Genomic DNA, 16,111 nt, shown 5'->3' on the forward strand with positions numbered 1-16,111 from the left:
ACCTTGTATAGCTGTAGCAAGACTTCCCTACTTTTATACTCCATCCCCTTTACAATAAAGGCCAAAATACCATTGGCCTTCCTGATCACTTGCTGTATCTGCATACTATCCTTTTGTGTTTCATGCACAAGTACCCCCAGGTCCCACTGTACTGCGGCACTTTGCAATCTTTCTCCATTTAAATAATAACTTGCTCTTTGATTTTTTTCTGCCAAAGTGCATGACCTCATACTTTCCAACATTATACTCCATCTGCCAAATTTTTGCCCACTCACTTAGCCTGTCTATGTCCTTTTGCAGATTTTTTGTGTCCTCCTCACACATTGCTTTTCCTCCCATCTTTGTATCGTCAGCAAACTTGGCTACGTTACACTCGGTCCCTTCTTCCAAGTTGTTTAATATAGATTGCAAATAGTTGGGGTCCCAGCACTGATCCCTGCAGCACCCCACTAGTTACTGGTTGTCAACCAGAGAATGAACCATTTATCCTGACTTAAACTTGTCACTGACAGATAATCAATCCAAATTTCAAGGACCAAGACAGTGCTGTATTCGGTATGAAGGAATTGGAAACACCGGTTTTACATTATCGATGGAAAATACAGCAAACACCTGACCTCTCCATGCCCCCTTCTCAAAGACATCTGTAACATGTGGTGCAGAGTTCTACTACAAAATAAATCATCTCAAAGTGACAAACTGCACACACAATATCATCCACCATTTGGGTCATCTGTGGTGGAGTGATGTAATTCTGTATCATGTTGCACCAATGCAAATTTTATTCAAAGATCACATTTTTCGGATTATTTTCTTCACTAATCGCATTCTACAAAGTTCTGTATTTAAACCTTCGGAGAGAATCCTGTAGTTATTGTGGTCTGGGAGTTGCGTTCTGGATTTTAACATGCAGACAAAGTAAGATATATCCTGACATTTTACTCTGTGGGTTAGTTTTTACAAATTCATGTTCACATTGATTCTGAAATTGCTTGGCTGTTGCAGAATACTCTTGTCATAACTTCAGCAGGAGTTTAACGGAACGGCCGCAAATACTTGGCAGCCTGCCCGTGATTTTCCAATATGAGCAATCAGCAGGTGTAGCTCCTGGCCAGCAGCGCACATTTGTAAAATTAGCCCTTGGATGTCAAGTGAAAAAATATTCCATTCGCCAGTATTAACATCCCTCACCTGGTTCAGCAAAATATTTATCTCAAACATTTAAGTGAATGTTGGCTGCTTCCTGGGCATTCTTGGGATTTGTTGCATTTGGGTGAAGAGGAATATGCAGTTAAATAGCCTTTTTAAAACTCATTCTCTAATTCATTGAGGCTTACAAATATTTTCCTGCTTAAGCATCTAACTATGATGTAAACTTCTTTTATTGTATTCTCAAACAGCACACTTGGTAAATTTGGTCATTATAATCATACTAATCAATATACCAGCAATCAGGAAACATTTCCATCAGTTCTTTACGAGCATTATCTGTGCCCAGGTGCCAGACACAGCAGGAGACACAAAAGACTCGCATGTCACACTTTGAGTACAGTTCGTGTTTGTGCTTTGTGATGTTATTGGGTAATGGCCTCTATTTTAATATTCCCTCATGTTACTCAGTAAACAGAATGGTCACCGACATCTTTTCACAAGTAATAGTAAAAACTCTGATCACAAATTATAGTTCTTCAGCCAATCATTGAGTGTTTAACCCTATGGGTGTAAACACATTTAAAGCTAGTTCTCTCTGTATTACAGTAGTCTAACACTGTAGCGTAACACTGCCTAAAAGATAAAGTAGATTTCAATATTTAATTATTTTTTTTGTAGTGATAAAGGAAATCTATCCTTGCTGTCTTTATGTATTGCCCAGTGCATATTCAATAATGGTCTTTGCAGAAAGTGAATGGCTACTTTACCTCTGTGGTTTCCCGTCGTCAGAAATGGATATTTCAGTATCGAATACGTCTGCTGAGGGATCGGTATCTGTGCGGCATGATAGAAAGAATTTGAGGAAAAGGGACAATGCAACTTTAAAAAAGAAACTGGAACCAAATCCCGATGATAAATAAACATATTTCAATACCAGCCACAATCTTCCAGCACCTCATGAGCAGGGTTATGAGGGCTACAGGACTTGATGCATTCAATAGGAATAAAGCTAAGTCCATTTTAATATTTTAAAAATTGTGTTCTCCAGCAATCTCATTAACCAATAATGATAATAGATTTATTCAATTGAATGATGATTTTAAGCAATCCATGTGACCATTCTATTCATGTCACTTTCTAGCAATCTCATTGATTGCAGCTAATTATCTGACTGACTGTTCCACATTTGAGAGTTGATTTAAAAATACAACCGATATGGTCAGAGATTTTGCAGGATTCTGTTTATACAGTAATGGTTCATTAGTGTCCGATAGCCACGTAACTGCTGCCCACTGGTTTGAATCCTGTGATTAGTCTGTGGGAATAGTGTGTCTAAAAATCTTACCAATCATTGTCTGTGGTGAACTCTACTCAAAACACTTAAAATGTTATAAATATAAAAAGGATGGAAGCATACAGATATGTAGTATAGGGAGGCCAGCAGTAATGGATATTATAAAATACACATTAGCATGGTTTTTCTCATGATATAATGCGAGTGTTGCGCCATGTAACGCATACATGTGACTGAATTAGTCAATTCAGTTTTTATTACACGGTTCTGGGATTTTTACTGGTGTTTAAAGGATCAAATTGCATGATCTTTTTTATTTCTTTATGAAAGCCATTACCTTTATTGTTGATGTATATACCTTTAACAGTGCACTCTTTTTTTTAAATCTCTGACCTTTTTTAAAGGTCAGGGGTTCAAAACAAGATGATAAGCAACAGGTACCAGGATGTACCAGCCAGGTAGAGGCTGTCAAGGAAGTGAAAGAAAGTGTAGTTCTGAGGACTCGGGCTGAGTGGTGAGTCAGGGAATGGTGGTGCATTCACAGAATACCAGGGTCTGCAAATGAATTATCAGAGAGGGTTGCCATCTGGGAATGCTCTGAGGTGCAGTCTGAAAAAGAAAGTCTGAGGTTTGAGAACCAGTCAGTCAGGCGGAGCCTTGGGTGTCTGGCACCACTTAATGGGTGGGGTTGGAAGAGGCTTAAATGTGGCTTTGTCCCTACTCTGTGTGAGGCATAAGTCTGCTACACTAGGAATTACTGACATTTGGAAATACTTGGGTGTGATCTAGGGTCTACGAACATTCAAGGGAATGTAGACGAGTTGGTTGGAGAAATGTGGGAGTGCCCCATGTGGGGTGCTAACTTTTAAAAGTTGGAAAATTAGCGGCAAGCACGAATGTTTTCTAACTTAAAAAAAAATTCGGCATAAGCGCTCCAGGAAGTAAGTGGAGCACTAAATCAAGCGCTCCACTTCCTTTCTGGAGCACAAGAAGCAGCAGGCTGGGCGGTAGATGTGGCGTGCTGCACAGTGCCACGTTGGAAGGCTCCTTCCTTCCCTTAAAGGGAAGGGCCATTGCTGCAGGCTCTGAAAAAGAAGAACTTACTTTCTCCCCGACGGCAGCTGCGATCCGGACCAGTCAGCCCGATGCACTGCAGCAGAGTTCCGGGCTCATCGATTGCGGGCAAGAAACACCAAAAAAAAATCGAGGGGACTGAAATATTTTTTTTTATTTACCTCTGCCACCTAGCCTTTAAGCATCGCCCCCGAAGCGCCCGGCCTCCCGATGGACGACTACTTCAGCTGCCGGTATTTTCGCCCAGCGATGCTGCAGGGGGCAGAACTGAAGTTTGGGTCTGGGGTGCTACCGGGGCGACGCTCACGGCGATGACATCACAATCTCCGGGCGAAGGAGATCGGTGCTCTACGTCATACTGCCGCCACAAACCTGTGTCGATCTTCTCGCCGCGCCCAGTAAGTGCTCAGTGCCCCGTTATCGCCTCCTGGAGATGCTAATGAGGCCAATTTCTTGGCCTTGGAGTCCTGAGAATTAGCAGTAAGGGGAGTGCTAGAAATTGGAAGCAATGTAAGGATTCCTGCAGTTTAGTGGCACCGGGAGGGAAGGTCATGGGGTTTAGCAGCATTGTGAGGCCTGGCAGCACTACAGCATTTTAGCGGTGGGGGTTCCCAGGGTGTGGCAGCACGAGAGAAACAGTTCAGCAAGGGCACCATCGACTAAGTACAGACACACTGAGAATAAAAACAGCCACGGCCTCTACACCAGGAGCACAGTGCAAATAATGTTGGCAGATAAATGGCACAGATAAAAGCAACCACAACAGGAGCACAATGTCTACAAAGTAACAATAAAAGCAAATGCAGAGGAAATAACAGCAGCAATAACATGGTGCACTTTGAGAAGCCATTTTCACCAAAGCAAACTTCAAGTTCAGAATATCAACTCAAGCTAAGTGCTCCAAATTGGACCTCAGGCACCTGAACCAGAAGAAAGATTGGCAAGGAAACTTCTTCCAGGGATTTATAAAATCACACAGGCAAATCTATAAGTATGAACAAACCTTTTAGTCAGAATTGTTTTTTTTATAGGTTCTAATGTTATAAATGTTTTTACCAGCAAATGGAGAAAAATACACATTATAAAATATTTTTAATTGATTTTACTGGTTCATCTCTTTTCTCTAGTGGTAGACTTCATTCACTTCTTTTTGGTGTGGGAAAGCCCTATAGGAATCCCACCCTCATGTTCAAAAAGGCAGGCTACATGCTGTGATTGGGAACCGGTTTTAAGTTCTTTCAGCTCTTTTGAGTTCTTTTAAAAACGACCTACTTTTGAATCACAGCTGAGAGGGCTCAATGGGAAACAAATATAAAACATAGATAAATTGAAACGTGACAGGCGCTAACTGGCCTACTAAGCCCCCAATATGGCGGTCTGAAAGCACGTGCACTGTTCTGTTTGGAAGTGCACTGACTACCTTATTAGGAAAAAAGTAAAATAGGCATCCAGGGCCCACAACTGAAACACGCATTAGGCCCTTTGCAGATGTTGAAGGCTCCCATTTCTAGACTGGTTTGCTCTGAATGCTGGCTGCACTCTGTAATACCAGACATTCAGATAACCTGCGACCTACAAGGTAGGTTTTTCATATTTACTTTCAGGAGTATTCCTCCCGTCCCCATATTTATTGAAAGCTCGCCACCGCTACCGCCCTCACCCCCCCTCCACATCACGATCGCCTTTGCTCCTGATCCTTGCCCCGACCTCCTCTCCCAACCCCCCCGCCCCAGACCTCGGCCTCTTCTATTTCCTCCCCCCACCTGACCCACCGATTCAGACCTCCTCGCCTTCCTCTATGGTCTCCCCAAGAAGTGGCCAGATTTTGGTCGGTCTTCGCCTTCTGGCCATTCACACTGCGCCAGCTCCATTATAATGAAGCTCCAGGCACAATCGGGGGTGCCTTGGGCCTCACCATTCAGGTGCAGAATATGAACCCTGTGACCCCTGTGCACCCAAAAATGGGCATGCCTGAATTTCTAGCCCTTGATGTCTACACTAACGGATCTCCCATTGCTTACACTCTATCGATTGATACACCACATTTTAGCAACAGGAGCATTATACCATGTAAGGCATAATGTATTATTCCACTGCTGAAGTGGAGCTGTATTCGCTTTAGGACACACATCATAAATTTTTGCAGAGGATCTCCCAACCTATGGCAGACGATCTGCGGAAACCTTACTTCTCCACATTTCCTGCGGATCTGCCGAATATACAGCAGACAATCGGGAAACACCCTGTGGAAATTCTACCCCACTAGGACCAGTTTCTGTTAAGTACGCACTTCATGAGTTCGTTAAGAGATTAATTGCTGCCAGGCGGGAAACAGAAGAAACAAATGATAATGACGCCTGCCCTCTCAGGTGAATGTCAAAAACCCCATGGCACTATTCAAAGAGCAGGATAATTCTCCTGGTGCCCTAGTCAATATTTAACACTCAGCCAGTATCATTAAAGCAGATTATCTGGTCATCAATCTCACTGCTGTTTGTGGGATCTTGTTATGTGCGTTTTTGTTGCTGCATTTGCCTACACTGAAACAGTGGCTACGCTTCAAAAGTATTCTACTGACTATGAAACACTTTGAGATAACCTGAGGTCATGACAGATGCTATATAAAATCAACTTCTTTCTTTCTTCTTCATAGGAGAAAATCTATTTATGCAGAAACATTTAATGAAATGCTACCATTGTTAATATTCCATTGGATGCAAAGAGTCCCACAACCATACTTTGAAAAGCCATACATTGTTCATGGATTAACCGGGTATCATGCTAGATACTGGGCTTTCTTATTACTACAGTATAATTTTTTTTTCAGAAACTCTTCATAATGTACTAATTTCCACAATGCCTGTCGTGCCAACTAGATTTTGTATCCTCTGACTCTTACCTTGCCCTGGGAACTTTATGAGTTCTATAGGGTACATATCATCAATTGGTTTATAGGTTTTCAAGAGGGGACTCTTTTCCAACAGTGCCAACTGCTCCTCAACCAAATATTTTACTCCACCTGCCAAAACGAAGATCAGTCAGTCGGATGAAATCTTTATGCACTGTCTCAGAAAATGACAATAACACATGCCCTGTGTGTTATACAGAATGCTCCTGAAGAGACTATTGGTGCTCTTAAGATTTTTGTATTGAAATATAAGTAACAAACGAATGCTTTTTTTAAATAAGAGGATAAATAAATAATTAAAGCAAAATCCAACCAATATATTTTCCAGTGAATTCCTTACCCTCTACTTTGTGTCTCTTTCGATGGCACAGCTAAGAAAGAAATTTCACTCCCGTGGCAAAGTATGTTGACGGACCAATCTACTGTCCCACCATGCAGCCATTTTTACAGCACATAGGACTGAGATGAGGAGAACTTTCTTCGCTCAAAGGGTTGTGACTCTTTGGAATTTTCTACTCAGAGAGCTGTGGATGCTCAGTTTTTGAGTATATTCAAGACAGAGATTGCTACATTTTTGGGGAACTAATGGAATTAAGGGATATGGGGACAGTGCAGGAAAGTGGAGTTGAGGTAGAAGATCAGCCATGATCTTATTGAATGGCGGAGCAGGCTCTAAGGACCAAATGGCCTTCTCCTGCTCCTATTTCTTATGTTCTTATATTAATAGCAATGGAAGATAACATAACAAATAACATATTTTATCATAATTGTAAGATCCAGTCTGTTCCTTCTTTCTAAACTCAACCATCTAATCAGCATCATTTTCCTTCAGATATTTAGATTTTAAGATGGACTTTTAGTACCTACATATAATAATTATAACATTATTCACATCTTACAATGATAAATCACTTTGTTTTTCTTGTTTAATGATATGTTTATTTTTTATCAATTGTGCTCTTCCATAAAAACTGCCTAATTATTTACTGGATTTATTGAGACAGCAGAACAATTCATAGCCTCTTACTCACCTCCATATAGTGCGCTGGCTGCTTCCTTCTCCATGTTAAGACGTAAACCGGTGGGCCGATCAAACTTGGCCTTTGAGCACACTTTATCCTTACTGTCCCATATTTGAAATGTCATTAGATGAGGGACTAGTTTTAACAGTAATTTTTTAGTGATTGGCAACTCCACTTTATGACTGAAGACCAACCACATCTGTTCACCATCATTCCATGGCTTTAGAACCTGCAATTTATTGTAATTATAGACATAATTTCAAACATGCTGTAAATATATTTTATATTAAAACTCTGTATTTTCATTTATTTTATTATAATGGAAATAAATGGATAGCTAGTAATGTCAGAAAATAATCCCACTGATTACTGTTTCAGATGCTGTCACGAGTGAAGCTCAAATGGTTTATACATTGCATCTGAGCAACAACATGAGATTACAGTTTTCAAATAATTTTCACGTATGTCTTATTAGATCTGCGCACATTCTCTGTCCCAAACCCTCCTTCCTGTTGTCACACTTTTGTGTCAGCTTTTCATAAGAACATAAGAATTAGGAACAGGAGTAGGCCATCTAGCCCCTCGAGCCTGCTCCGCCATTCAACAAGATCATGGCTGATCTGGCCGTGGACTCAGCTTCACTTACCCGCCCGCTCCCCGTAACCCTTAATTCCCATTGTAAATTCCAATGTCTCCATTTCCCATTAATTTTCCTATCTCAACTTCACGATTTGTTGATGAACCAATTAACTCAAGCTCCATTTAAAAAAAAATGTCTGCCATTTTATTCTCAGTATCTGAAATTTCTAACGTCTAAAATAAGGTTTTAAAAAATAAATTTCAAATTTCAAAAATTAGACATTCCACAATCACATGATTTCATTTACCCACTGATTTGTCTTTTGTATATTTTAATAGCTTAATTAAAGATTTTCCTTCAAGGTCTCAGACTGTCTTAAAAAGAGCTGGGCTTCAACTACGTAAAACCATAAAAGCTTAGAAGGATGTCATTTGGTCCATTGTATCTCAGTGCCAGCTCTTTGCTGAAGCAATCTAAAACTAACCCCACTGTCCAACACTTTCCCCAAGCCTTATTTTGTTCTGCTTCAAATATTTAGCCAATCTTACTTTAAAGATGCAACAGTCTTTGCCTCAACCACTCCATGTGGCGAAGCACTCCATACTCCAACAACCTGCTGCATAAAGAAGTTTCTCCTAACCTCGCTCCTCATTCTCACTGACAATTTTACTTAATGACCACTCATCACTGATACCTCTATTCTTTTTCTCTATATTCACGTTATTTTTTTAAAACTGTATTAAACCTCGTCCTTGTCTTCTCTGATCCAGTGGACGTAGTCCTGGTAGCTCAAGTCTCTCCTTATTACTACAGTTAATCAATGTCAGCCAGCATGGCATTATTCCTGTGAATCTACACTATATGCTCTCTATGGCCTTGATGTTCTTTCTATAATACAATGCCCAAAATTGCACTCAAACTGTGCCCATCCAATGTTTTGTGCAAATTAATCATTCTTTTACTATTGTACTCTATCGCCTATTTATGAAACTCAAAATGCTGTCAGCCTTCTTTTATGACTTTATCTACCTTCACTCACACTTTTAGGGAATTGTGTTTTTGAGGTGCCTCTGCTCATCCACCCTTCAGCAAGTTTCCATTGAATGTATGCTACCGTTCCTTGTTTGTTCTCCTAAAATGTATTACCTCATATGTATTTACGTTATTCATGTTAAATTGCATTTGACATCTGCCTGTCTAACTCGTTTATGTCTTCCTGAAATATCTTACTGTCCTCCTTGCTGTTTGTCAAGACATTGGGCTCTATTTTCCTCTTTGCCGATTTTTGGCGCCCAGGAGGATTACGACCGATTTTTTTTGTGCCCGATTGAACCGGAAAACAAGTTGCGACTTTCGCCAAAGTTAAATTTCATTTTGGCACTGCGGTTCCTGAAGTTAAATCTGGGGGTTGAGCTTCGAGTCTGCGCCAAAAGCTGAGGTTGCCAGGGTAACGAGAGACACACTGAGGGCTGAAGCTCCCCCTGCGAGTTGAAGTTCCATGGCTAGAGCTTGGAGCGGCAGGGGAGCGGGTGGGGGTGGGGGGGCGGCCATTCAGCCTGGGGTTGCAGCGCGACCGGGAGCAGGGTCCTTTCAGCCCGGGATTGCAATGGTTCGGGAGCGGGGGGGGGGGGCCAACACCAAAACAAGTAATTTTTAATGTAAAGAGATAAAAAAGAAGCGTACTTTAACATGATCATTATAAACTATCTTTATGAGCAAGACTAAACTGCAAAGAAATCGCTCCAATACAGACCTGAGCGCCGATTTTCTTAAGTTAACGTCAGGTTTTCCTGAACGGTACTTATTCTGTGCCGTCCTTAAAAAAAAATCGCTGTTGGGGAAAATCGCTTAAATGGCCAAAAACGGCACGGAATCCAGTTTTCAACCAGACCGGTGCCAAAAAATCTGGAGTACAAAAAATCTGCTGCTGACAATTGCCGCCGACATATAAACTTTGAGGGAAGTTGCAAATTCATAATTACTCAAAAAAAATCAGCGGACGCCAAAAAAACAGCGCCCAATGGTGGCGAAGATAGAGCCCATTGTCATCAGCAAATTTCAAAATTTTGATCCTGACACCCAAACCCAATTCATCTTTCTATATACTGAAAACAAGAGAACCAGCACTGATCCCTAGTACTTCCACAACTCATCTCCATTCAGAACAACACCCATTTACCCTAACTCTTTCTTTCCATTCCATCAACCAATTTTCTCTCCACACTGTTATATTCCCTCTTATACCATACTCTTGCATTTTCTAACAAGCCTCATGTCATACACATTATGAAATTCCATAGACACTACATCTAATGTATTCTCTTTATCCAGCCAATCAATCAGTTCTTCAAAAAATGTATTTGTCAAACACAACTTGCTTTTAACAATCCAATGCCAGCTGTCCTTGATTAACACCCGCATTTCTAGATGCTTACTTATTTTTATCTTGAATTATGGTTTCAAAGTGTTTGCCCACAACTAACGTTAGACTAACTGGTCTATAGTTAGCCAGTTTATATGACTCTCACTTCTTGAACAAAAGTGTTAGGTTGGCTACTCTCCAGTCCAATTGCACAATTTCTCCAGTCGAGTGGCACAATTTGCATATTTAAGAAAAGTTGAAGAATCTGCAAACTTCTCTCTGTCTTCTTCCCACAGCCTAGGGTACATGCCTTGATGCTGCACCTTGAGATCTGCTATTTTTTTCTGAACCATTTCCTTCTCTATAGTTGTTTCATGGTAGGAAAAATAGAAAAGCAGAGTATTATTTAAATGGTGAGAGATTGTGAAATGTTGGTATTCAGAGGGACCTGGGTGTCCTTGTACACGAATCACTAAAAGTTAATATGCAGGTACAGGATGCAATTAAGAAAGCAAATGGTATGTTGGCCTTTATTACAAGAGGATTTGAGTATATAAGTAAAGACATCTTATTCGGAGTTCGGAGAGGCGGGAGTTCGGACGGCAGTTCGGAGAGGCCTATAAAAGGCCAGTGAGACCAGGAGTCTGGGGAGTTCGGAGAGGCGGGAGTTCATGAGGTAGTCGGAGAAGTCTATAAAGGCCAGCTGTTACAGCTGCAGCAGGGAGAGAAGGCAAAAAGAAGTAGTTAGAAATCGAAAGGTGACGTCACAGCCAAGGGGGTAAGTGATTGGCTGGTGATTGGTAAGTAGTTTTTCTTTTTCTTTTCTTTATCAGTAAATAACCTTTAGCATTGTTGTTGCCAAATTAAGTTAATCTAAGGGTTAAGTCATGGCAGGAGAGCTCGGACACGTGTTATGCTCCTCCTGTACTATGTTGGAAGTCAGGGACGCTTCCGGTGTCCCTGACGACTACATGTGCGGGAAGTGTATCCGCCTGCAGCTCCTGAGGGACCGCATTACGGCACTGGAGCTGCAGGTGGATTTACTCTGGAGCATCCACGATGCTGAGAATGACGTGAATAGCACGTTTAGTGAGTTGCTTTTACCGCGGGGAAAGGTTGCACAGCCAGATAGGGAATGGGTGACCAACAGGTAGAGCAGTGCAAGGAAGGTAGTGCAGAGGTCCCCTGCGGTCATTCCCCTGCAAAACAGATACACCACTTTGGGTACTGTTGGAGGGATGACTCATCAGGGGAAGGCAGCAGTAGCCAAGTTCATGGCTACCTCTGGGTGCCTCTGCTGCACAGGAGGGCAGGAAAAAGGGTGGGAGAGCTATAGTGATAGGGGATTCAATTGTAAGGGGAATAGACAGATGTTTCCGCGGCCGCAACTGAGACTCCAGGATGGTATGTTGCCTCCCTGGTGCAAGGGTCAAGGATGTCTCGGAGTGAGTGCAGGGAATTCTGAAAAGGGAGGTTGAACAGCCAGTTGTCGTGGTGTATATAGGTACCAACGATATAGGTAAAAAACAGGATGAGGTCCTACAAGACGAATTTAGGGAGCTAGGAGCGAAATTAAAAAGTAGGACTTCAAAAGTAGTAATCTCAGGATTGCTACCAATGCCACGTGCTAGTCAGAGTAGGAATCGCAAGATAGCTCAGATGAATACGTGGCTTGAGGAGAGGTGCAGAGGGGAGGGATTCAAATTGCTGGGACATTGGAACCGGTTCTGGGGCAGGTGGGACCAGTACAAACCGGACGGTCTGCACCTGGGCAGGACTGGAACCAACGTCCTAGGGGGAGTGTTTGCTAGTGCTGATGGGGAGGAGTTAAACTGATATGGCAGGGGGATGGGAACCTATGCAGGGAGACAGAGGTAAGTAGAATGGGGGCAGAAGCAAAAGATAGAAAGAAGAAAAGTAAAAGTAGAGGGCAGAGAAACCTAAAGCAAAAAGCAAAAAGGGCCACATTACACCAAAATTCTAAAGGGGCAAAGTGTGTTAAAAAGACAAGTCTGAAGGCTCTGTGCCTCAATGCGAGGAGTATTCGGAATAAGGTGGACGAATTAATTGCGCAGATAGCAGTTAATGGGTATGATGTAATTGGCACCACGGAGACATGGCTCCAGGGTGACCAAGGCTGAGAACACAACAACCAGGGGTATTCAACATTTAGGAAGGATAGACAGAAAGGAAAAGGAGGCGGGGTGGCATTGCTGATTAAAGAAGAAATTAATGCAATAGTAACAAAAGACATTAGCTTGGATGATGTGGAATCGGTATGGGTGGAGCTACGGAATACCAAGGGACAGAAAACGCTAGTGGGAGTTGTGTACAGACCACCAAACAGTAGTAGTAAGGTTGGGGACAGCATCAAACAAGAAATTAGGGATGCGTGCAATAAAGGTACAGCAGTTATCATGGGTGACTTTAATCTACATATTGATTGGGCTAACCAAACTGGTAGCAATGTGGTGGAGGAGGATTTCCTGGAGTGTATTAAGGAAGGTTTTCTAGACCAATGTGTCGAGGAACCAACTAGGAAGCTGGCCATCCTAGACTGGGTGATGTGTAATGAGAAAGGACTAATTAGCAATCTTGTTGTGTGAGACCCCTTGGGGAGGAGTGACCATAACATGGTAGAATTCTTTATTAAGATGGAGAGTGACACAGTTAATTCAGAGACTCGGGTCCTGAACTTAAGGAAAGGTAACTTCGATGGTTTGAGGCGTGAATTGGCTAGGATAGACTGGCAAATGATACTTAAAGGGTTGACGGTGGATAGGAAATGGCAAACATTTGAAGATCACATGAATGAACTTCAGCAATTGTACATCCCTGTCTGGAGTAAAAATAAAACTGGGAAGGTGGCTCAACCGTGGCTAACAAGGGAAATTAAGGATAGTGTTGAATCCAAGGAAGAGGCATATAAATTGGCCAGAAAAAGCAGCAAACCTGAGGACTGGGAGAAATTTAGAATTCAGCAGAGGAGGACAAAGGGTTTAATTAAGAGGGGGAAAATAAAGCATAAGAAGATGCTTGCCGGGAACATAAAAACTGACTGCAAAAGCTTCTATAGATATGTGAAGGGAAAAAGATTAGTGAAGACAAACGTAGGTCCCTTGCAGTCGGATTCAGGTGAATTTATAATGGGGAACAAAGAAATGGCAGACCAATTGAACAAATACTTTGGTTCTGTCTTCACGAAGGAAGACACCTTCCTGAAGTACTAGGGGACCGAGAGTCTAGTGAGAAGGAGGAACTGAAGGATATCCTTATTAGGCGGGAAATTGTGTGAGGGAAATTGATGGGTTCGAAGGCCGATAAATCCCCGGGGCCTGATAGTCTGCATCCCAGAGTACTTAAGGAAGTGGCCCTAGAAATAGTGGATGCATTGGTGATCATTTTCCAACAGTCTATCAACTCTGGATCAGTTCCTATGGACTGGAGCGTAGCTAATGTAACCACACTTTTTAAAAAGGAAGGGAGAGAGAAAGCGGGTAATTATAGACCGGTTAGCCTGACATCAGTAGTGGGGAAAATGTTGGAATCAATTATTAAGGATGAAATAGCAGCGCATTTGGAAAGCAGTGACAGGATCGGTCCAAGTCAGCATGGATTTATGAAGGGGAAATCATGCTTTACAAATCTTCTGGAATTATTTGAGGATGTAAGTAGTAGAGTGGACAGGGGAGAACCAGTGGATGCGGTGTATTTGGACTTTCAAAAGGCTTTTGACAAAGTCCCACATAAGAGATTGGTGTGCAAAATCAAAGCACATGGTATTGGGGGTAATATACTGACGTGGATAGAGAAATGGTTGGCAGACAGGAAGCAAAGAATTCTTCCAGGACTAGACATAGAAACGTAGAAAATAGGAGCAGTAGTAGGCCATTCAGTCCTTCGAGTCTGCAATGCCATTCAATATGATCATGGCTGAACCTCTATCTCAACACCATATTCCCGCTTTTCCCCCATATCTCTTGATGCCTTTTGTTTCTAGAAATCTATCTATCTCCCTCTTAAATGTATTCAGTGACTTGGCTTCCACAGCCTTCTGTGGTAGAGAATTCACAGGTTCACCACCCTCTGAGTGAAAAAATTTCTCCTCCTCTCGGTCCTAAATTTCCTACCCCATATCCTGTGACTGCGACCCCTTGTTCTAGACTTCCCAGCCAGGGTAAACATCCTCCCCGCATCCATTCTATCCAAACCAGTCAGAATTTTATACATTTTAATGAGATCCCTTCTCAATCTTTTAAACTCTAGTGAATACAGGGCTAGTCGACCCAATCTCTCCCCATACGACAGTCCTGCCATTCCAGGAATCAGTCTGGTGAACCTTTGCTGCACTCCCTCTATGGCAAGTAAATCCTTTCTTGGGTAAGGAGACCAAAACTGCACACAATACTCTAGGTGTGGTCTCACCAAGATCCTGTATTCAAATCCTCTTGCAATGAAGGCCAACATACCATTTGCCTTCCTAACTGCTTGCTGCACCTGCATGTTTGCTTTCAATGACTGGTGTACAAGGACACCCAGGTCCCTCTGTACATCGACACTTCCCAAGCCATCACCATTTAAATAATACTTTGTCCTTAAGTTATCAACTTTGGTAGGAAAAACATAACATTTATCCACGCTATACTGCATCTGGCATGTGTTTGCCCACTCACTCAACTTATCTAAATTGCCTTGCAGCGTTTTTTCATCCTCCTTACAACTTACAATCCCACGTAGTTTTGTGTCATCAGCAAACTTGGAAATATTACATTTGGTTCCCTCATCCAAATCATTTATATACATATTGTGAATAGCTGGGGCCCAAGCACGGATCCCTGTGGTACCCCACTAGTCACTGCCCGCTACCCCGAAAAAGACCCGTTTATTTCTACTCTCTGTTTCCTGTCAGTTAATCAATTTTCAATCCCTGCCAATACATTACCCCCAATCCTATGTGCTTTAATTTTGCACAATAACCTCTTAGGTGGGACTTTATCAAAAGTCTTCTGAAAATCCAAATACACGACATCCACTGGTTCTCCCTTAACTATTCTATCAGTTACATCCTCAAAAATTCCAGTAGGTTTGTCAAATATGATTGTCCTTTCATAAATACATGTTGATTTTGTTTAATCCCGTGGATATTATCGAAGTGTGCCGTTATCTAAGTGTGATGTTATCTAAGTATCCCACACAAGAGACACATGGTATTGGAGGTAATGTATTGACGTGGATAGAGAAATGGTTGGCAGACAGGAAGCAAAGAGTGGGAATAAACGGGTCCTTTTCAGAATGGCAGGCAGTGACTAGTGGGGTGCCGCAGGGTTCAGTGCTGGGACCCCAGCTATTTACAATATACATGAATGATTTAGACGAAGGAATTGAATGTAATATCTCCACGTTTGCAGATGACACTAAGCTGGGTGGCAGTGCGAGCTGTAAGGAGGATGATAAGAGGCTGCAGGGGAATTGGACAGGTTAGGTGAATGGGCAGATGCAGTATAGTGTGGATAAATGTGAGGTTATCCACTTGGGTGGCAAAAACAGGAAGGCAGATTATTATCTGAATGGTGACAGATTAGTAAAAGGGGAGGTGCAACGAGACCTGGGTGTCATGGTACATCAGTCATTGAAGGTAGGCGTGCAGGTACAGCAGGCAGTAAAGAAAGCAAATGGCATGTTGGCCTTCATAGCGAGGGGATTTGAGTATAGGAGCAAG

General features: G+C 42.1%; 1 protein-coding gene across 1 annotated transcript in view; it reads right to left on the bottom strand.

The window, feature by feature from the left end:
• The window catches only part of cfap92 (cilia and flagella associated protein 92 (putative)), a 126,025-nt gene extending 115,574 nt beyond the window's left edge, over positions 1-10,451 (bottom strand). Inside the window, exons 1-4 of the mRNA XM_070894768.1 lie at positions 10,275-10,451; positions 7,460-7,679; positions 6,420-6,539; positions 1,920-1,986 (exon numbers count right to left, since the gene is read on the bottom strand). Of these exons, the coding sequence (XP_070750869.1) occupies positions 1,920-1,986; positions 6,420-6,539; positions 7,460-7,679; positions 10,275-10,451 (584 nt within the window). The remainder of the gene's footprint in view (positions 1-1,919; positions 1,987-6,419; positions 6,540-7,459; positions 7,680-10,274) is intronic.
• Between the last annotated feature and the right edge of the window lie 5,660 nt (positions 10,452-16,111).

The sequence above is a fragment of the Pristiophorus japonicus genome, chromosome 12 (assembly GCF_044704955.1).
Source record: "Pristiophorus japonicus isolate sPriJap1 chromosome 12, sPriJap1.hap1, whole genome shotgun sequence".
NCBI lineage: Eukaryota > Metazoa > Chordata > Chondrichthyes > Pristiophoridae > Pristiophorus > Pristiophorus japonicus.